The sequence below is a fragment of the Mesoplodon mirus genome, assembly GCF_964341445.2.
Source record: "Mesoplodon mirus genome assembly, chromosome: 6".
Lineage (NCBI taxonomy): Eukaryota > Metazoa > Chordata > Mammalia > Artiodactyla > Ziphiidae > Mesoplodon > Mesoplodon mirus.
The window spans coordinates 124,491,333-124,513,445 of NC_138982.1; the positions used below are offsets into that span (position 1 = coordinate 124,491,333).

General features: G+C 32.0%; 1 protein-coding gene across 4 annotated transcripts in view; it reads left to right on the top strand.

Annotated features, from left to right (window-relative positions):
• NCAM2 (neural cell adhesion molecule 2) overlaps positions 1–22,113 on the top strand; it is a gene marked incomplete at both ends in the record, with an annotated part of 489,199 nt that overhangs the window by 304,858 nt on the left and 162,228 nt on the right. For all 4 annotated transcript variants that reach the window (XM_082625378.1, XM_082625379.1, XM_082625381.1 and 1 more), the window contains 3 exons: positions 10,124–10,241; positions 15,514–15,674; positions 18,832–18,977. In XM_082625378.1, the coding sequence (XP_082481504.1) occupies positions 10,124–10,241; positions 15,514–15,674; positions 18,832–18,977 (425 nt within the window). The remainder of the gene's footprint in view (positions 1–10,123; positions 10,242–15,513; positions 15,675–18,831; positions 18,978–22,113) is intronic.

The window sequence follows — 22,113 nt, forward strand, 5'->3', positions numbered from 1 at the left end:
GTCTAATTCTATCAATTATATCATTTCTGGGTCAGTTTTGGTTGACTATTTTTTCCTCCCTCATCATGTCTCATGTTTCCTGCTTCTTTGCACGTTTCCTGCATCTTTTCATGTGCTTATTTCTCATTTATATATCCTCTTGAGTGAAATGTCTCTTCATATCCTTCCCATGTTCTAATTGGATTTTTTCACTATTATAGTTCAAGAGTCCTTTATAAATTCTACAAATGCATTTTTCCCTTCCAAACAGCCTGTTTAGTGATGTTTCTGTTCGTTTTTTGCACATTTTCTTACTGTTGAATTTAGATTATTTTATATATTTAAATACAATTCCTTGCTCAGATTTGTGATTTGTAGGTTCTTTTTCCCTACACTGTGGCTTATCTTTTCATTCTCTTAGTGTCATTCAGAAAGCAAGAAAAAATTTAATTTTGAAGTCCAATTATTAATCTTCTTCTTTTATGGACCATTCTTTTGGTATCATGTCTAAGACGGCTACACCTAACCCCAAGTTACAAAGACTTTTTCCTCAAGTTTCTTCTAAACTTTTTATACTTTTATGTTTTAAATTTAGGTCTTTGATCCATTTGGGGTTCATTTTTTAATGTTTCAATGATTTTAATAAAACACAGTCAGCCAGTGAGACTGATAATCTCCCTAAATGTTGACTCCACGATCCACTCTAAAAAAACTTCAGACCAATATGGGACAGTTCAATAATTAAGATTAGCCTTTTGGTTTTTTTTGTCTTCCAGAGTGGTAGTTTCTTATCTTCCTCACATGCATATAATGGGCCACTTTGTAGAAAACTTAGCAGGACTCGTGTCTCACGCATTATTATTATTATTTTTTAATTGGGGTATAGTTGATTTACAATGTTATGTTAGTTTCTGCTGTACAACGAACTGAATCAGCTATATGTATACATATATCCCCTCCCTCTGGCACCTCTCCCCCCCATCCCACCCATGTAGGTCACCACAGAGCACTGAACTGAGCTCCCTGTGCTATGTAGCATGTTCCCACTAGATATCTGTTGTACACATGGTAGTGTATATATGTCAATCCCAGTCTCCCACTTCGTCCCCCCATTCCCCCCTCCCTGTGTCCACATGTCCGTTCTCTGTGTCTTTGTCTCTATTCCTGCCCTGCAAATTGGTTAATCTGTACTATTTTTTCTAGATTCCACATATATGTGTTAATATATGATTGGGGCTCATGTTTATATAAGAAGTGAGTTCTGTGCTTCAATTCACTTATTTGCATATGGATATCCAATTGTTTAAAAGCCATTGTTAGAAGACTATCCATTCTCCATTGAATTGCCTTTGCACTTTGTAAAATAAAACTTTTAAAACATAGTTGGATTATAGGCGTCTATTTCTGGACTCTTCCATTCCACTAATCTATGTGTCTATCCCTGTACCATTATCATACTGCCCTAATTACTGTAAGCTTACATATACCTTAAAATCAAGTAGTATGATTTGTATGACTTTGCTCTTCTTCTACAAAAAATGTTTTGCAAAATCTAGTTTATTTGCCTTCCATTTAAACTTTAGAACATGTCTGTCTACAAAACAATATACTGCTGAGATTTTCATTAGAATTCTATAGAGTCGATATCAGTTTTGGAAAAGTTTATACTTTTCTTGTTGATTCTACAAATGCATGAACAAGGTATGTCTCTCCATTTATTAATGTATTTTGTTCTTTTGCTTCTTCATTTGACTTTTTGTAGTTTTCAGCATTCAGATCCCATACATGAGTTTTGTTTGATTAGTATCTAAGCATTATATTTTTGGAACTATTGATATGTTTTTTTAAAAAAAGAATTGGTTTCAGTTGTTTCTTGCAAATATGTATATTGAAATATGATTTTTTTCTGTATTTTTCTTATATTCTATGACTGTACTGCATACATTTTTTAGTTCTAGGGATATTTTTGTAGATTCTTGGATTTTCAATGAAAACAATAGTGCATCTGCAAATTGTATTAAAGTTATTTATTCTTTTCCAATTGTATGTTTTTTTTATTTTTATTTCTTAGGACTGCATTTGCCTTCCAGTATGATGTTAAATAGGAGGGTTGAGTGAGGACTTCCTTACTTGTTCCTAATTTTAGAAAAAAAATATTAATTCTTTTACCTGAATGTTGCCTGTTAGCTGGAAATTGTTGGCAAAATATCTTTTATCAGGATAAAGAAGTCTTTTCCATTCATGGCTTGTGAAGGGTTTTTATCTTGAATGGATGTTGAATTTTGTGAAATGTTTTTTCAGCATCGATTCATATTATTGAATATTTTTTCTTCTTTAAACTGTTAATATGTTGAATTATATTAATTTATTTTTCAGTATCATGCCAGTTTTACAACTGACATGTTGTACATATTTTACATATGTACATATTTTCCAATACATCACTGCCAGTTTGGTGGTGATGTATTTTTTTGTATGTGTATTGCAGAATTTTGTTTTCTAAAATTTCATTGAATACATTTGTGCTTACCTAAATGAATGATATTAGTTTGTGTAGTTTTCTTTTCCTGTACTATCTTTGGTTAAGTTATCCTTATAGTGCTGGCCTCATAAAATGAGTCAAGAAATATTCCCTCCTCATGTTTTTTTAAAGAGATTGTGTAGAAATTGTATTATTTCTTTAACTTTTTGATAAAGTTCAGAGGATAAACAATCTGCTTCTATAGATTTTTTTGAAGGATTTTAACCACACATTACATTCTTTTAGTAGTTAAAGAACTATTTGAGTTACCTATTTCATCTTGAGTTAATTTCACTAGTTTGTGATTTTCAAGGAAACATTCCATTTCTTCAGCATTGTTGAATTTGTGTACATAGCCTTGTCTGTATTATTCCTTTTTTAAAATTATTTTACTGTATGTTGCATCTGTAGTGAAATACCTTCAATTCCTGATATTAGCAATCTGTGTTATCTCTCCTTTTATTCTGGTGAGTCTTGCTAGAGGTTTATTAATTGTATTGATCTTTGAAAGAATCTTCATTTGTTTCTTTGAATTCTCCCTTGTTTGTTTTCTGTTTTTTTTTTTATTTTACTGATATCTGTTTTTATTTGTAGTATTCCTTTTTCCTTCTTTTTGATATGGATTTATTGTGCTCTTCTTTTTCTAGTTTCTTAGATTGGAAGTCACAAAGAGTGATTGTGAATTCATCTAATTCTTGTTTCCATTCTGTCAGTTTTTGCTTCATATACTTTTTTGTGAGATGAATGCACATGTAAAGATTGTCATTTTTCTTCCTTTGGAATATTGGCTCTTTTTATCATTATGAAGTATTCCCCTTTATATCATGTGATTTTATTTGCTCTGAAATCTACTTTGTTTGATATTAACATAACTACTCCAACTTTCTTTGGCTTGGTGTTTGAATGATATATATTTGTCCGTTCTTTTACTTTTAATCTACCTATATTATTATATTTTAAGTAGCTTCATATAGAGAGCATACAGTTGAGTTAATTACTTTATTCATTCTGACAGTATATATTTTTTAATTCATGAGATTAGACCATTTACATTTATCTTAGATCTGCAATTTTTGTTTTGATTTGTTTTCAGTTTATTCTTTCTGTTTTCTATCCTTCTATTTCCCGTTCTCTGCCTTCTCCTGGGCTTTGTGAATATTTTTAGTGTTCTATTTTATTTTATCTATTATGTTTCTGTCTATACATTTTTCTGTTTTTTTTTGTGATTGTGCCTGCTATTGTGAATATGCTGTGCCTCTTTAACTTTGAGCTAAAGTTTTACCACTATAATTGGATTGTAAAAATTGTAGCACCATATAGATCCTCATACTCCTCTTTTCTTTATGTCTTAGTAGTCTTCTATGTTACATCTGAATTTAGTGAATACCTCATAGGCAATGTTAAGCGTTCTTATTTCAATCATTAACTGTATTTTAAACAACTCAAGTGGAGAACAGTCTATTATATTTACCTAGATATTTAACATTTCTCCTGCTCTTTCTTCATCCCTGAAGTCTGATGTTTCCTTTGATAGAATTTCTCTTTGTATGAATTTCTCTTTTGTCTGAAGAGGTCCCTTTAGCAATTGTTTCAGATCAGGTTTACTGGCAGACATTGTATTACTCATCCTTTATCTGAGAACTATAATGTCTTTACCTTCATTTGTGAAAGATATCTTTGCTGAACACAGATCTTTATTTTGACAGATCTGTCTTTTTTGACACTTTAAAAATATTGTTTCACCTTCTTTTGGCGTCTGTTTGTTTCTGATAAGAAATCCACAGTTATTTGAATTATTGTTGTACTATAAATAACACACTTTTGTGTTTGTATATCTTTAGTTTTTAGCAGTTTGATTATGACATGCCTGCAGCATGAACGTCTTTGGACTTATCTGTTTGGGTTTCAAGGCTACAGCTGGTTTTGAATCTGTGTTTTCAAAATCTTTTGCCAATTTGGGAAGTTTTCAGACATTAGTTCTATAGATACATATACATAGGTATACATATACAAATGTAGATACATACATTTTCTATGATGTTTATTTCTCCTTTCCTTCTTAGATTTGATGACATTTTGGTGTTGTCTCACAGGTTCCTGAAGCTCTGTGGTATTTTTGTTTTTTTGTTTTTTGTGTTCTTTAATATTTTCTCCTTCTGTTTTGAAGATTGGACAATTTTTATTGGTAATTCATCAAGTTCAGAAACTCTTCCCTCTGTCATACCCATTTATCACACCCAAGAATATCTTTGTTACTATAAATTTGGTTCTAATATTTATTCATTTATTTTTAATATACTGTGTGTCTTTAAGGGAACTGTCTTTCCATTTATTCTGAGGTGGTTCACCCTTACCCTTTGGAAAATGTTTAAAATAGTTAAAGTAGTTTTTAGATAATAAAGCATGTTTCAGTGTCATTGGCATTTAATACTAACATGAGATTTTCCTAGTTCTTCATAGGCCAACATTTTTTAGATTATATCCTGGATTTTTAATATCATGAGATTCTGGGGTTTATTTCAGTTCTTTGGAGAATGTTGATATTTTTATTTTCACAGGCAATCAATTGATTTAAATTCAGACCACTTACTGTGACCAGCCTTCTGTGGTTTGTGCATTCAAAATCAGTTTCATTTTCAAAGATTTTGCACTAATTTTCAGATCTGTCTCACATATGAACCAATGGTCATTCCAGGACCTGTGGGGTAGGATGTCTCTTAGTTCAGTTCTCAACGTCTTTGTGCTGTTTAAGATTACACCCACACATTGATAGCTCAGGGCTGAGCTCAAGGTTTCATAAATAACTTGATGTGATTCCTTTTCCAACCTCTTCCTACTCTTTCAACTCTCACCTACTTACCTATTTCTGAGTCTTCATTTTTCAGTCCTATAATCAGAAAACTGGGGTTTATTTATCCCCTCTCTACCACCAATGTGCCCTCATTCAGGGTCAGTTAGCCAGAGGAAAGAGAGAGATAAAAGCTGTAGATATATTTGCTTTGCCATCTTGGGACCATAACTCTTCTGATTAAGGAGGAAGATGGCCCTGTCTCAGACAGACACTTACAAGCTCCCTCCCTGCTGCCATTGTCGCTACCAGGAGACCTCTTTCCTGCTTATTGAACCTGAACTCGAAGGCTTCTCTTGGACCTCTCTCAGGCCATGCTGATTCCCACTTCTGAGTTTTGGACTGCCTTCAGTTCAGTCCAGGAATTCTGAAGCAAAAAAAAAAAAGTTCTCTGATAGTCTCCTACTATTTCAAATTCTGATATTTTTCTATTAGCAATATGCTTGCTACCATTTATATTTCAGAATCCTCAAACAGATTATCCATGCATTTTGTCTAAGTGTTACAGACAAATTGAGTGATAGAGACAAATGTAGAGGAGTTTCTCCAATTTACCCAGAACTGGAATTCTGTAATATTATTTTTAATCTTATTGACATGCATGAGATCGTTTTTTTTTTTTTCTCTCATTTCTTAACTCTAAAGAATTATTAAAGACATTAACAGGAATGGTGTACAGCAGCTCATTTTTGATTGCTACTCTATCACTCCAGTGTTACTCAGAATATCTAGCTCACATTTTAGGAATAAGTTCAGGCTACTTATTGACTTTTGACAGTAGTATATTTAACATCAAATATTTCTAACTTAGTTGAGGAAAAATTAAAAGACTCATAAGGGAAAAAATAAAAGAGGCTTCAACTCTTCTTCCTTTCTGCTATCACAGATGAAAATTATGTTGAGCTTACAAAACATAATTATGTAGGTCTTTTAAAAAATGTAATAGTAACTTCCCAAAATTATGAGCTATATAATCATTTGATGATTTAGTCTGGTATCTGCTCAGATATTATAGTAAACTGACAAGTTTTCAATAGAAAGATAACCCTTTCTCTCCAACGTCTCCACCCTCATTCAACATTACTTTCATTCTTGTTACATAAATGAGCCAAAGAAGGGTCCTTTATATTGGTGCTCTTGTTGTTTTCTTCTTCAGAGCAGGCTGGGGCCATTAGCTCAAAAACCTCACTAGCACCAAATTCAAGATTTTGTGTATTTTATATTAAAAATCCAGTGGTTTTAAATATAGCCCCAAATATGCATATTTTAACCATTTAGAATCAATTTGCTTTGCACACCCTTCAAAAATGTACCCACCTTCTGCTAGCCATAGATAAAACTAACTCTGGACCTATGCAGGATCCCAAGTTACTGCTGCGCTCTGGAGCTCTCCAACTGAAAGACACCATGCTATGCTGATGAGTGACATCACATAGACACATAAGCTCACTACTCAAGTTCCACTTTCTCTGAGGAATTTCCTTGCTCTCCTCCCCTTTAGGGACATGGGTGGTGTCCTGAAACACACACACACACACACACACACACACACACAGTCTCTGGAAGGTCTCCTGCTGTGGATAACTTATCCTCTCATGCAACCCGTCCAAGTGCCACCCAAATAAAGCCCATTGTGTACTGCTGCCACCTTGTTGTGTCTTTTTTCTTGATCAGTCCTGAAACCCTTGAACTCACACTTCCCAACAGATATTTTTCTCCAGAATTTCTCAAACATGATCATTATTAATTCTCTAGGAATATGTTCTGAAATTTTATCCATTTAGATTAATCTTAAGCATATAGTATGGCTTTTATTTTAAATTTATTTTTTCTTGGCAGTTTTATATGACTTCTCTTTAAATGCTAATTTAAATTACTAAATTGCATTCCACCTCATTTTGTTCCCCAGATGATCACAAAATTTTGTCTTAAGAACTCTTTTACACCTGTAAAATTATTGACAATCCCCAAAAGTTTTGTTTATGTGGATCATTTCTATTTTTATCTATATAGATATATAGATATATATCATATTATATTGTACATGGAAACTGAGACTTTTTAAGATATTTAATTCATTTAAATTTTAAAAAAGTTAATTTCTTATTTGTCAAAATAATCATGCTAATCTAAATAATGTATTTACAAAAAATAACTACATTTTGAAAAATAGTGAAAGAGTAGCTTCTTGTATTTTTACATTTTTGTGAGTTTCTCTAATGTGTGCTTGAACAGAAGACAGGTGGATTCTCATATTTCCAGCTGCAAACTTTTGTGACATATTTTTCAATGTGTGGTAAGGAATATTTTAGATAAAGAGATTATTGAACTTTTCCTCCATTAGCATAATCAAATAACTTATATTTGCAGGAGAAAATATATTATCACATAGACACATGTTGGAAGAGACAGGGTCTCGTAGATTCTCTAATTGGTTGTTGGGGATCTCAGGTGTCCTTGAAACATCCTTTGAGGACCTCTTCTATAAAATATTGTTAATCATAAAATGTACACTGAAAAAGGACAAAATGGCCAAATTTAATGGTGAAATTTTTCATCAAGATGTCTAAAATCTTTGGATTTGTTTTGAGCTGATGGATCTTCCATATTAATGTTAGCCTTTTATTTAATTATTACCTCTTATGGTGGAAACAAAAGAAAATGAAAGTAATGTTGTCCATGCTTTCAACTGCAATTTTACACGTGCCTTTTCCTTAATAAGATTTTATTTTGGGGTTATATTGTTTGTCGACATTCAGCTATAAATTAAATTTCTTAAATTATATGAAAATTATTCATTTCAGTTTTTATTGTTTTATTTTCTTATTTCCTTATTTATATTTTTTGGTAATAAAAATAATCCATTGTTGAACTAGGATATTGCATAATTACCACCAAGGGTAATTTGGAACATCTAATTTAGTCTTTAGTCAGAATTATATATCAATTTACTTCTTGACAAATCAATTTAACTTTGGGATAATTAGTTGCAGCATTGATTGCAGAAGATAAAGATTGTAATAGGTAGCTCTTTGGTCATACATACAGGTGACCAATAATTCATCCACAGGGTAGAAGACTGTGCAATTTGAACTAGTGTGAAGAAATTCTTTATGTAGTGACATGAATATATCCCTTACATGTATCATTAACTTGAGAATAAAAACATGGTGCAGAAAAGGGTATAGTTTGTAAAAGGAAAAAAGAAACAAAAATGTGTGTTAATATTTGCATAAAGAAATATAAGTAATTAATAAAGTGGTTAATGAGGAAAGGGTTTAGGTCAAGAATTCTGCATGTATCTTTTTATTTTATTGTATTTTTGAACACATGAATATGATCTATTTTAAAAGTCATATTAAAAGAACATAAAAATCAGATTTATTTGGCTAAAACTTGAAAAAAAATACAGAAAAGCGTAATGATGATAATGTACCAAATCTTCAGTTAACATTTTCTCAGTCTTTTGTACTTGTCCACTGAAGGTAATATTTATTTGCCACCGTTTCTCAGGCTTTCATATTACGGTTCACTAAGAATGGAATTTAAGATGGTAATGGAAAGTTTTCACTTGAATGTTTTTAAAAGGCAACATAATAGGTCAATTTGATCCTCACTATCTTTTTTTTGTGTGTGTGTGGTACGCAGGCCTCTCACTGCTGTGGCCTCTCCCGTTGCAGAGCACAGGCTCCGGACACGCAGGCTCAGTGGCCGTGGCTCATGGGCCCAGCTGCTCCATGGCATGTGGGATCCTCCCAGACAGGGACACGAACCCATGTCCTCTGCATTGGCAGGCAGACTCTCAACCACTGTGCCACCAGGGAAGCCCCCTCACTATCTTTTAATATGATGGATCAAACAGAACTCTTACTGCATTCCTCAGATAGGTTTGATTTTAAAACTCAGTGCTCATCAGATAATTTTAATTGTTACTGATTTACTGTATTCAAAAATTAGGAGCAAATATGTGGAAAACACCTGCCAATTAGTTATTAATTCTAAATCAAATACATTAAAAATATTGTTTGGGGCTTTCCTGGTGGCGCAGTGGTTGAGAATCCGCCTGCCAATGCAGGGGACACAGGTTCATGCCCCGGTCCGGGAAGATCCCACATGCCACAGAGCAGCTGGGACTGTGAGCCATGGCTGCTGAGCCTGCACGTCCGGAATCTGTGCTCCACAAAGGGAGAGGCCACAACAGTGAGAGCCCCGCGTACCGCAGAAAAAAAAAAAAAGTGTGTGTATATGTAAATATATATATATGTAAATATATATATATATATATATTTGCTAAAGTGTCTAGTTTATTTTTAGTCTAGTTTAATAGATTAAAAATAGTAAAACTGGGCCTCCCTGGTGGCGCAGTGGTTGAGAGTCCGCCTGCCGATGCAGGGGATACGGGTTCGTGCCCCGGTCTGGGAGGATCCCATATGCCGCGGAGCGGCTGGGCCCGTGAGCCATGGCCGCTGGGCCTGCGCATCCGGAGCCTGTGCTCCGCAACGGGAGAGGCCACAACAGTGAGAGGCCCGCATACCGCAAAAAGAAAAAAAAAAAATAGTAAAACTGCATTACAGTGAATTATCTAATTATTGTACATTAGAAGACAGATCAGTGATTTTAGTCATTTTACTATGCAACCAAGTCAGTCCTCTTGATATAAGTACAGAAGTTGTAAAGCTTAGCTTTAAAAGAAAATTAACAACAGTAAGAATGTTCCAGTGGTGTTGGCAAAATGTTTTTCATCTCTATTTAATCTACATTTGTCTGTTTTTCAGTGCCGCCAGCAATCACAATGCATCAGAAATCCTTTAATGCCACAGCAGAGAGAGGAGAGGAGATGACATTTTCCTGCAGAGCCTCTGGCTCTCCTGAGCCCACCATTTCCTGGTACAGGTAGGTTATGCACCCACATCCCTTTGGCTTGTGTCCATAGTCAGGCTTCTGGAAAAATATTTACAGTCTTATAATTCTGTCCGGAATGGAAACATTGTTTATGAATTTCATTTGAAAATGATTTTCGTTTTCAGTTAAGTTGGTTAAATTAACTTGCTAAAGAGAGCAACAGAATGATTTAACACAAGTCAAAGGCTGTGCTTATAGCCCTGGTCATTTTATCTAAAAGGTGTGTTTCTGGCCAAAATGGGCCACGAGCCCTGTGACAAATTCAGCCATTTTATTGTTCCTACTAGAGAGTACCCACAAGTGGGAATTCTAGTATGGATGACACCACTGTTGTATGTGTACAAAATTATATTTTATTAAATATAATTGTATATTATATTTGCGTACCATATTATTACAGAAAAAGCTAGTTATGTAGAGTTAAATTTCAATAAATTTAATGTTATGTAACAAAATGTTCAAATGAATAAATTCTCTATTCTAAATCTATTGTTTTACAGTTCACTTTTATATTTTTTTTGAATTTTTAAACGTTATTTGATTTCTATTAACATCAAACAGATATCAAAATATTCCACTCTTTTAGGTTGTGTCTCACACTGTTAAAAGTGAGACAATTAAAGTTTAAAAATGGACAGTTTTTAAATATGTATTAGTTATTAATTGAGGTTACTACTCAAGCAAATCTCTAAACATTTATAGAATCACTTCTATACTTCATAATTCATATACTATAAGAATAGTCACAAGAAAACAATTAGAAATTTATATTCAAATTGGCAAAAGTGTCCATAATAAGGATTAGGTTTTAAAAAAAATATTTTAAGGAGAATAATTGAAATTCAAAACTATTTTTTATTACTTTCTGAACATTTACTGATAGTATCTTCAAGTTTCAAACCTTTATTGCTTTAACATAGCAGGTAGCAATAAACAAGATATTTCTTCAGACAGGGTTTTTTAGAAGTTCTTTGCAGACAATAATTCCTTTCTGACACACGGTTGGTATTTTTAAAGGGATTACACGTCAAACATTAACACATTCACCCCAGATAATTATCATGTATCTCAGAGACTTCTGGTTTCTAGTGTGTATCCTAAACAGCCAATATTAGCTCTAATCACAGCAAGCAAAAGCTCCTGGATCATTCATTACAATGAACAAATATTGGTCTAGAGTTTTATCCTCATCATTTTATCTTTCCGGAGAGACTGACTTTCAGTTTAGACTATTTTCTTAAAGTTTAACATTTGTTTAAAATTCTCATATGTAAGTAGAAATATAATTATCATACAGCTTAGAATAAATCAGATTCAGAGACTAATATAATTGAATAATTTAAAATCATGATTTTGCACCTCCATTTTTTCATATGGCATTAGCCTCATCATTTGGATGGAATAAAATAATAATTATTCTAGTAGCTGGATATATAATATATAATGCGAGAATGGGAGTATGTGATAGTGTTCTTAACAGAGGTAAAATTGGTATCAGAGGGAAGTTTTCATTGTGACATATTTATCTGTAGATATAGACGTGTTATCTTTGTGAAAAAAATTCCAAAATGTATTAGGGCAGCAGTGCAGAGATAAAAATCCAGACACTATCCATTGCATAGAGATAATATTTCCAAGAGGTATGAGTGAAACCAGTAAAGAAGGTAGTTGAAGATCAAACATTGAGGAAAAATAAGAAATTTTCACAAAGAGAACCAGGAACACTTGGTGACATGGAAACCAAAGTGGGAGTAAATACAGAAACTCTTAATATCACTTTCTTCATTTCCATTCAAATGTTTCTTCTACTTCCATTGAGAATACCATATAGATTTTTATTGTTAGCCCTTTAAATTGGTGAATTCCATTGATTTTCAAATGCTAAAACAACCTTGAGTTGCTTGGAATGAACTCACTTGTAATGTCTAATCTGATTTTAATCTCACCAGAGTATTTTTCTTCATTCTATTTTTTTATGTCTATAAGTTTGATGGAGGCCTTTTTTCGTCTTCCATTTCTCTCTTACCATGCCCACCCGTATTTTAATTCCTTTAACATATAGAATATATTTTAATAGCTATTTTAATGGTCTTGTCTACTAATTCTATCATCTGTATCATTTCTGGATGTTTTTTATTGATTGACTTTTTTTCCTTGTTATAGGTCATATTTTCCTACCTATTTACTATCCTGTAAATTTTTTACTGGGTTTCAGACATGGAGAATTTTATGTTTTGAGGTGTTGGATATTTTCATGTTCTTTTACTTTAGCTTTGAATGGAGTTAAGTTACATGGAGAAAGTTTGATCTTCTGGAGGTTGCTTTTAGCCTGTCTTAGGTGGATACAGAACAAGCTGCAGTCTAAGATTAACTTGGCTTCATTACTGAAGCAGTATTCTTGTAAGGATGCAATTTAATGTGTTTAAATTTGTGTTTTAGGAGGTCTTTCTACTCTGGATGATAAGTATGCAAATTATTCCTGGTCTTTTGTGAGATCCTGGGATTTTTGTGCTTTATCTTTTCCAATGGTCCTTTCCTTACTCTTGGAAAACCTTACTAGAGTACACTCACTGATTAATACTCAGTTAAAGATTGGCTGGAAACCTCTGCATATCTCTGTAATTCTCTTTCTTGTGCCTTCTTCTCACATTTTCTTACCTGCAAATTCTAGCCACTTTAACTTCTATCAACTGAGAATTCTGTCTTCCAATTCAGATAGACTGCTTGACTCTGTATGGGTTCTTCCTCTCTAAGGGGCAGCCTGGAAACTGCCTTCAGGTAGTAAACTATGGTGGTCCTCAGAGGTCACTGTCATGTGCTACCTGTTGACCAATGGTTGAAAACTGTTATTTAATCTCTGTGTCCAGTGTTTGTGTTGTTTAAAATGAGAGAGTAAATATGGTTTTGTTACTCCACTATGGTCAAGAGCGGAATTGTTCTCCCTTTTTTATCATTTCCATGAATCCTCTAATACTAACCCTTACTTTCTTTTGCCTGGAAAAGTGGCATTTAGAGAAGTGGTTAGAATTTCAAAGGATGGCCCAGTGGAATTTCATCAGAATCCTCTGGGAGTCTTTTTCAGACATTGACATTCCACAGAAATGCACTATGAATAACAATGAGTACTTTCTATATTATGGGTTTGTTGAGAGAGAAGTATTAAGACCTATTACCTGAGTTATTATTCTTTAATGATGTTTTTAAATTGAGCTTTTTAAGGGAACATAATCTTTACAACCTGACTTCCTTTAAATTCTTCAAGACCTACCTATCCACTTCAAAGCTCAGATCATGGATTTTTTTCCCATGAAAATTCCCAGAGTATTCCAGCCATCATCCTTTCCATTATCTTCTATTATAATAGATACCCTACCCCACCCCTCCCAACACACACACAAAGTTATGAATAAATGCATTAATGGGATCAATATTACCATGTATTACTAGCAATCAGACTATGAATTCTTCATGATAGGTGACCCTGTCTCACTCATTTGCTATACTTCAAACCTTTAGCACAATATTTCACATGAAGTACAGAAATAATCTCTTTATCATAAAGAACACTAGAACTTAGTTAACCTGCTGCTTATATTACAAACTAAACCTAAAAGTCTCTTCATCTGTGAATTGATGGGTGGGGAAATCATACTTAAAATTGAGTTCTCTGATCTGTGAATGAGGGTGGAGAGGGAAAATGCACATCTGAAAGCTAATTGTATTTAACCAGGTAATAATATAGGAAAAATGTTTCCTAAGCCACAAATTGCTGAAACTTCTAGATGATGATGATAATGATGATAATGAGACAAATACTTTTTTCTTGACTAGATTAAGAAATATATTGTATCACTAATTGTGGTGAAAGCCTTATCCATACATAAAATTCTAGGCAAAAATTCTGAAATCTTGTCATTATTTATACTTCTAAATATTTGATTAGTGAAAATATGAAAAAAAAACCAGAAAAGTACAGAACACTATATACTTTTGTCACTAGTATTTTTTAAGGCCTAATTTTTCACCACTCATGAATTTTTGCACATTTCATGTTGTATTTAAACATGTCAATACAAACTGGAAAAATAGATGTTACTGAGTCATAGAAAGACAAGGACTGTGTTAAGATATGTGGCAGTACTTTCTAGAAAGCAGAACTAGAATTCACTGCAAAGATCATTTAGAGTATCAGAAAAATATTCTGTTTCATTCTATGTAAGATTTTTAATAATCCTTTTAGATATTCCTCTTTTTTAATTTACACTTGTAGGGACAAGTAAATTCTCCCTACCCCTAAAGATAGATCCTAAGTTTTTACATTAGTGGGTCTTTAAATCAATTAATCGTCCATTTAACCATGTTGACAAGTAAAAAAGGAGAAAGAAAAGGAGAAGGAGGAAGTGGAGATGAGGAAAATAAAATAACATGGAAAAGAATGTACAATATAAGACTTCACACATATTAAGGGGAATTGTAGAAATTGTTTCAGGTTTAAATGCATGTAAAATATTTTTTTAATGTAAGTTATTGTAAAGTTTTACTGTAAGTTATTGAAAAGTTTGAAAGATGTTGTTTTAATGGACAACAAAACTAGAATTGAAAAAAAAATGAACACTATTTCAGTCCAGAAAGACCTTGGAAACTACTTAAAAATACTTATATCTGAGAAAAATTTCTTCTCCTCACTAATGAATTAAATTGTTACACATAGCATAATTTCTATAACTGTTTTCAGGTAATTCTTTCCTCTTACCCTTTTATTGGCAGTACCTATGTGCAATATAATTCATTATTTATTTAAATTGCATTTACTTTGTCTTTGAAGGGTGTTTCTGTAGAAATTATATTAAACATGTCCCTGGAACCTAGTAAAGAAGTACATTTCATAAATATGTGTTGACTCACCAACATGAAATGTGTGTTTGGAATTTAAATCAGTAAATATTTTTTTTCTTTTTTGCTAATAATCAAAGTGAAAATTGAATAAAAGTTTTTTTTTGCCTAAGATGAGCGTCAAGATTTCAACACAGCTCAAACGTTATTCTTGTCTCTAAAGTCAAAACAACTTTCAAGTATAATTTGAATATTTATGCATTAAATTCTATTCAGCTAGTAAAAATGTATGTTTGACTGGAATATAACTTTATCTGTCAATGACAGTAGCCATGAAATATTGATATTTACAGGTCAAAAAGTTGAGTATGATATGCTCTTAAGTTATGAAGTCACATTTACGAAGATCAACCTCTGTTTTCTTCTTTAGGAATGGCAAGTTTATTGAAGAAAATGAAAAGTACATACTGAAAGGAAACAATAAAGAACTCACTGTCAGGAACATAATCAATAGTGATGGGGGCCCGTATGTCTGCAGGGCCACAAACAAGGCAGGCGAAGATGAAAAACAGGTACTTCTCCAAGTCTTTGGTAAGTATTATAGCATAGTAGTTAAAACTGTAATGTCTAGAGGGGGGTCTGAGTCAAATTCTACTCTGTCACTTATATGAGCTATTTAAATTTCCAAACCTAAGTCTCAGTTTTCTCATCTCTAAAATATATTTTAAAATTGCAGCAACCAGATAGAATTATTTTAAGAATTATATGAGATTATACATGTAAATTTTTGTAAAATATTTGCTGACTAATAACAGAGGCTGAAAGAAAATTCATTTAAATTACACGTATTCAGATCTATTATATTATATATGGGTTGATCTTCATAAATCTTTAAATGACATATGTTGGGATCAGTTTTACTTTTAATATATTAATACTTCAAAAGAGCTCACCTATAAGGCTATAATTTGGAAACATTGACATGTAACCATAATTAAATACTCCCTTTTCATTTTATTAAAAGGAAATGTACATAAATATCTTCCATATTTACCGAGAGCCATATTGCCTTCTTTGGGGACCTTACAGACAGTAGAAAACTGGTAAATTAATTTTTAATTATTGATTTAGCCCCTATTATATTTGCAAGAGGAAAAAATTTTGCTGGTAAATATTTAGAATGTGATTATTCTCTTTAAAAAGCAAACACTAAAAATTATAGGCACTACTAATATTTAGTATGCTTTCTCCATTTTTAAAAACATTGTTATCAAAAAGTTTTCACAACAAAGAAAGAGGAAGGAAGGAGGGAGTACTCCATAAGAGTAAATGCTCTTTGGTGACCTAAATGAGAAGGAAATCAAAAAAAAACGAGGGGATATATGTATATGTATAGCTGATTCACTTTGCTGTACAGTAGAAACTAACAGTATTGTAAAGCAACTATATTCCAATTTAAAAAAAAAGAATTATATAATACATGAATCTAGTATTGAACTTAAAAAAAAAAAAAAGAAACTACAGGACAGACAAACAACTATAAGATTTCTTTAACAAATAAATTGAGTGGGGCCAGTAACTAAATATGGGTCAAAATAGACATAAGAGAAACCTCAACCAACCACAGTTGATAGGCCTCATTTGGATCTTGATTCAAACAAATCAGCTGTATAAGGTTTTATGAGGCAACCAGGCAAATTTGAACACTGAGTAATTGACTACTAATAAAGTTGTGTTATGTGTTATGACAACAACAACAAAAAGAGTAAGAAGGACCAGTGGTTGCAGTTGGCAGAAACAGGCATATTACTTAGACCAAAAGATGAATGGTAATACATGTGTGGACACACCCTCTGCCAGCTGGTCCTGTAGTAGCTGTAACAGAAATGTTTTCTATACTAGGGAGATTTTCATAAAGCTTATATTCAAACAAAATAAGACAGACAGGGCTTCCCTGGTGGCGCAGTGGTTGAGAGTCCGCCTGCCGATGCAGGGGACACGGGTTCGTGCCCCGATCCCGGAAGATCCCACATGCCGCGGAGTGGCTGGGCCCGCGAGCCATGGCCGCGGAGCCTGTGTGTCCGGAGCCTGTGCTCCGCAACGGGAGAGGCCACAGCAGTGAGAGGCCCGCGTACAGAAAAAAAAAAATAAATAAAAAAAAAAAAATAAGACAGACAATAAAGAATATACCAAAGTATATTAAAAAAGAAAATTGGAATAATAAGATGTTCTAAGAAGAAAGTGAAACTAGATTAATCAGGTAGTGTTGGGTAAAAAGAGCTGTTATTTTGGAGATCATGGTGTTGGAAAGTTACTCAGAAGGGTAATGTTTAGATGTGTTTACATAAAATTCTTTAATGATGAGAAATCAGCAAAGCTATGAGCCAGGAGAAAATTGTTCACATAGAGGGAAGAGTAAACAAATTTAAAATTATTAGAAATTATAGAAAACATCTAATTTGTTCCATCAGTATTACCCACTTAAGAAAATGTTCTCTTTAAAACGTAAATATGACTCAGTATAAAAATAAATTAATAATTAGACATGATAGTGTTTGAGATAATTCCAAAGGATAAATAATCTCAATCTATCTCAATGAGCTCATATGAAATATTTATTTACTTTTAAAAATTAATCTGGCAGTAAGAACATACACAAATAAAGTTTCTAAAATTTTTTGTCCTTTCAAATTGAAAATAATGAATGAAATATAATATACCATATCACTGTATAATCATTTTGTATAGTAAAACTGAACAGATTTGTATTGTGTTTGACACAAAAGCATGTATATAAAGTGGAAATAAAACTAAATCCATTAAAGTCAATGGAGTAAACACTGAATTGTAAAAATATATATGCCATGTTTCTGATATCAGGAATCTAATTTTCTAGAATTAAGAAAAATTAATTTATATTTCATAATTGATTGCATTTGGTGATTAAAAAGAAACCTGTTACTTGTTCCGAAATAATAAGTGCTGGCTTTTATCACTTTTAGGTTCAAACAAATAAAAACTTAAGAAATGCCAATAATACAGAATTTGAAAACTTAAAGCTATTTGTTATATGTAAATTTGTGGAGGGACGTAATTTTTAATATTAATATAATTTAAATTACTAGACATGATGTTTTGGTTTTTATAGAAGCCATAACTGTAAAGAAACAATTATCTACAATATGGAATAATATTAAGGTAGTCTGAGGTCAAAATAAATCAGCTAGAATAATAAAGGTAAATAGTATGTATATATATTTACTTGATAAATATTTTAAACATTTCACATAATTACACTTACTACATATTCAGAATACAGTCATTATTTTTCCTCTTTGGTGAAATTGTTTTTAAAGTTTAAGAGATAATCACTACATAAGCAGATGTCGTACACAGACATACACACAGAAATACTCATGTGATTTTAAAAGAGGAAAATTTTATTTTTTAGCTTGAGGAAAAAATAATAAAGTGGATTTTAATTGACAAAATCCTGGAAGGAATTATACTTTTTATGTTGGTTTCTAAACCACTTAAAATTATTTTTGTAATCATAATCAATAGCATTATTTTCTAGTTTTTTCTCCTATAATTTGCAACTCTCCTGGCACTCTTATAAGGCAAAGCATGACACTATACCTGCTCAAAGTGAATAATTCCATACTATGCTAAAGGGTACTTAAATGGTCACCATGAATAGTAATATTTTCCTCCAATACAGATTGAGTAATGTATATATTTTTTACAGTACAGCCTCACATAATACAGCTTAAAAATGAGACTACATATGAGAATGGTCAAGTCACACTAATATGTGAAGCAGAAGGGGAGCCTATTCCAGAAATCACTTGGAAAAGAGCAGTGGATGGTATCACTTTTTCCGAAGGCGATAAGGTAACAGCAATTTAATATATAGTGTTTTTCACAACTATTGCATTAGAATGTGCAGAAAGTTCGTTCAGGTTTTTCCATACCATCTTATGGAACTTTTGGGTGAAACCAATATTTTCAGTGTTTTGCATATAATTAAATATCACATTGGACTCTAATTTATCAAGTAACTTGTAGGAATGCAATAAATGGTTTAATTCTTAAAAAGGTGACTCTACCACAGTTAGCTTAAAAGTAAATTCAGAGGAGAAAAAAGTCAAATTTTAATATTTAAAGTTGTTTTTCATTGAGCCAAAAATCTTAGGTTTTTAATATTGTTTCTTAAGTTTGCCTACATGCCAACTTTTGGTATATACTGTATCTATAAAATATTTTATTGCAATTTCAATTCCTCCACCTTGTGCTGTGAAAATGAAAATAATTTAAATTCACAAAATTTTGGCTGTCATTTAACTCTTAACTCTTTAGTATTACCTTTATGCAGTAGGACAGTAGGATTCTGCCTTTATACAACCTATAACCTAATAAAGACCAATAAGTGCAAACACAACAAAATACAGCATTTTGGTAAATGTCAGTCCCATGTAAATTGGTGACTTTTCATCAAATGCATTCAAGTTCCTAAGAAATCAAGTAAACATTATCATATATTTCACTGCATTCCATAGATTTTCATTATCATAGATTTCATTTTCAATATATAATATTTCATTATTATTTTTTGTAACTATTTATATAAGGCCCCAAGTATAAACCAAACTGAAACACAAAGAAAAAGGCAGTGGATTAATAATATGATGGAATTGACATTTTCACACATGTAAAAATTATCAGATTAAACACATAGATCTCTTTTATTTCTTAGTGTTAAAGAGCAACCTTCTTAAAACCTCTTTCATTTGTTCAAATCAATTTCTGTTGAAGAAAATTATTTCTAAAATATAAGTACCTTTGACTTACCAACATTGATAGCAGAAAAATTTGAAATCATTTTATTCAAAATATGCTTTCTATCCCTCCACCTCATCATGTAATTTTAACAAAATGCTAACTCCATAAATTGACAAAAGAGGCTTCTCCCTGGCCATTTACTATTTATCTTTTGAAATAATGTATTCCTGTATATCACCCTTCTTAGCCCCATTTCCTCCTCATGATGGCATTTTTAAGAGTATACTTCTCTTGGCAATAGTTACACTATTTTGATATACTTGTTTTATATATGAAAGTTGAAAATCAAATTTATAAAATGTGAATGACATTGGCATTCTTCTGGCAACCCAGAAAAATTACAGAGTTTGCTTTCTGGAAAGGAGTTATATCTCCATAAAATTCTTTAAAATTGTCCAAAAAAATTAGATATATAAAACTGTAGATAACTGTTTTCATTGACAGTTTAGTACTTTTCTTTGTACAAAATCACTCAAGAATAATGATTTTCATGTTAGGCACCCTTATTAATTATATGTTCACATTCCTAACTCATACTTTCATTACTTTTTTTGTACTATATATTTCCTGAAAGTTTTCTTCTCAAACATAGCTTTTACTCTTCATTTAATAGATGTTTCCTTATGTTCATACCAATAATGAGAGGTACATTATATTCAGTTATTTTATCAATAAAAAGTTATCAAGTAACCAGAAGACCATGATATTTTATTCTATGCCCCAAGCCACCAAAACTACATACAGAAATTTCTTTGATAACAGTTGTGAAAAATAATCACCTAGTTTTTGTTTGCTAAAACTATGTCTATTAAAGCACACATCTTTTAGTTTTTCTTTTGCTTGTCACAAAACCATTATAGAAGCCCTAATACACTTTTGTTTTTGTAAACACAACTATTATCCTGTAGATATAAAAATTAAGACTACTCACTTCCTATCCTGACTTTTCTCCAAAATTATTTTAAGAACACTGCCTTATTTCCTGGATGGTAAGCCTCCTTTCTCCTAACCTTTCTAGTTTCTTCAACATCCGAAATTCAAAAAATGAAGAGTTGAGCTGAGCCTTGAAGTAAGTCACATCTAGGTTTGAATCTCAACTCAGCCATTTATGTTGCTTCAGCTTTGGCAATATTATGTGAAGTCTTTTTAATATGAGTTTCTTCATCTTTAAAATGTGGATAACAATACTTATTTCACTTATTGGTATTAGATGAAGAGTACATTGTAAAATGCATATCAAAGTCTTTAGGATATTGTAAATATTCAATAAACTTTATTGTTTCTTTATCATATTGCATAAATATTGAAGCATAGTTTATCTTGTTTCTATTATTTTGAGTAAACTCAAATTGTTAATAGACTCCATAAAGTCTGATAACTAAAGTCTGATTAAACATTGCCATAGAGTATATTGTGATTATATCTCTCTTGTCATGAAAAGTAGCATGAGATTGTATTTGCCTTAAGAATCACTTGGAGAGCCTGTTAAAATGCAGATTCTAGAATACTACTTTCTGAGGTTGATTTAGTATGTCAAGCACAGGACCTAGGAGTACTTTAATAAACTCATCAGTTGGTGTTATATGGATGCTCTCCAAGTCATCCATACATTGGAAAGCAGTTCTCGAGCTCTAAGTCAAATGAAATTGAACAACTCATCCTTTCAACAGAAAAATGCTCTTGACAAATTACTTTGCACCTTGGCACCTTGATAGGGGCTTGGAAATCACAGAATAAAACAATCAAAACTTTTCATTACTGTCAATGAAAATGATAATTGTGTAGGTCATAGACAGTGAAATATCATCAATAATATACTTCAAACTAATAACTCCATCCAAAAATAGGAAAATATATTTAGCAAATATGTTCATCATTGTAGATTTTCACAGAAAGAGGTCTCAATTAATGTGCTCACATGTAGATATTTTCTGCAACTATAGTTCTGTAGCACTATTGGACTATGCATGTTAATGGTGTACTGTAAAATATCTTTGCATAATATATCCTTCAGAAACAACAACAAAAAGTATAGTGCTTAAACACAGAACTCTTTTAAACTCATAACTATTTTTATCTATAATCTACTTTAATGCATCTTCCCTACATTTAAAATAATATATGTAATTTAAAAAACTCTCATGAAAAATTAAAAAAATACATGTAATATGTAAGAATAATACAGTAT